General features: G+C 57.0%; 1 protein-coding gene across 1 annotated transcript in view; it reads right to left on the bottom strand.

The window, feature by feature from the left end:
- Window positions 1-70: 70 nt before the first annotated feature.
- The window catches only part of LOC104413008 (flocculation protein FLO11-like), a gene marked incomplete at both ends in the record, with an annotated part of 2,697 nt that continues 1,936 nt past the window's right edge, over window positions 71-831 (bottom strand). Inside the window, 2 exons of the mRNA XM_010023894.1 lie at window positions 71-182; window positions 334-451. Coding sequence (XP_010022196.1) covers window positions 71-182; window positions 334-451 — 230 coding nt within the window. The remainder of the gene's footprint in view (window positions 183-333; window positions 452-831) is intronic.

The following is an 831-nucleotide window of genomic DNA, read 5'->3' as shown; positions in this document are numbered from 1 at the left end:
GCCATTAACCAGCAGCCATGGGAGGTGCCGGGTGCCGGTGGCCGCGGGCACAGCGGCGCTGGGCGCTCACCTGGCTGTAGGGGTTGGGTTTGCTGCTGGGTGACACGTAGCGCCCATGGCTCTGGTAGTGCAGGTACTCGGACATGGGGTGCCAAACATGCACACATGCCTCTATATATTTGCTTAAATCACAATAAATATATTCATGCACGTTCATATGTCTATGTATGTAGATAAAGTGCATAGTAAATTTTAACACTTTCTTATACATTAATACATTTCAAATGCTTTCTTTGTAGACTTTGGAAACTGACTTAGCAGAGGCAAGAGAACAAATAAAGAAGGCAGGTGAGGATGCTCAGCAGCAGCAGGATGCAGACCAGGACCAGCAGAGCAATGGCCCAGCCTGGCACCCCAGGCACCGGTGCTGGGGACATCTCCTCCACGTTGCCTGAAAGAGGACCAGAGCTGTGTCTTCGCTGTGGGGCAGAGCAATGGGGCTGGCCAGGACCAACAGCCCTGGGAGACCCCCAGGAAGGGGCCTCCTCCACAGGATCCTGTTAGTCTTCCCGGTGCTGTCCACTGTGGGCACTGCAATGGCCCAGCCTGGCACCCCAGGCACCGGTGCTGGGGACATCTCCTCCACGTTGCCTGAAAGAGGACCAGAGCTGTGTCTTCGCTGTGGGGCAGAGCAATGGGGCTGGCCAGGACCAACAGCCCTGGGAGACCCCCAGGAAGGGGCCTCCTCCACAGGATCCTGTTAGTCTTCCCGGTGCTGTCCACTGTGGGCACTGGGAACCTGCACTGGCTCTGCAGGTTGATCCCCGGCGC

The sequence above is a fragment of the Nestor notabilis genome, unplaced genomic scaffold (genome assembly GCF_000696875.1).
Source record: "Nestor notabilis isolate BGI_N333 unplaced genomic scaffold, ASM69687v1 scaffold23120, whole genome shotgun sequence".
NCBI lineage: Eukaryota > Metazoa > Chordata > Aves > Psittaciformes > Psittacidae > Nestor > Nestor notabilis.
The sequence above is the reverse complement of the archived record's forward strand: the minus strand, read 5'-3'. Positions and strand labels throughout refer to the sequence as shown.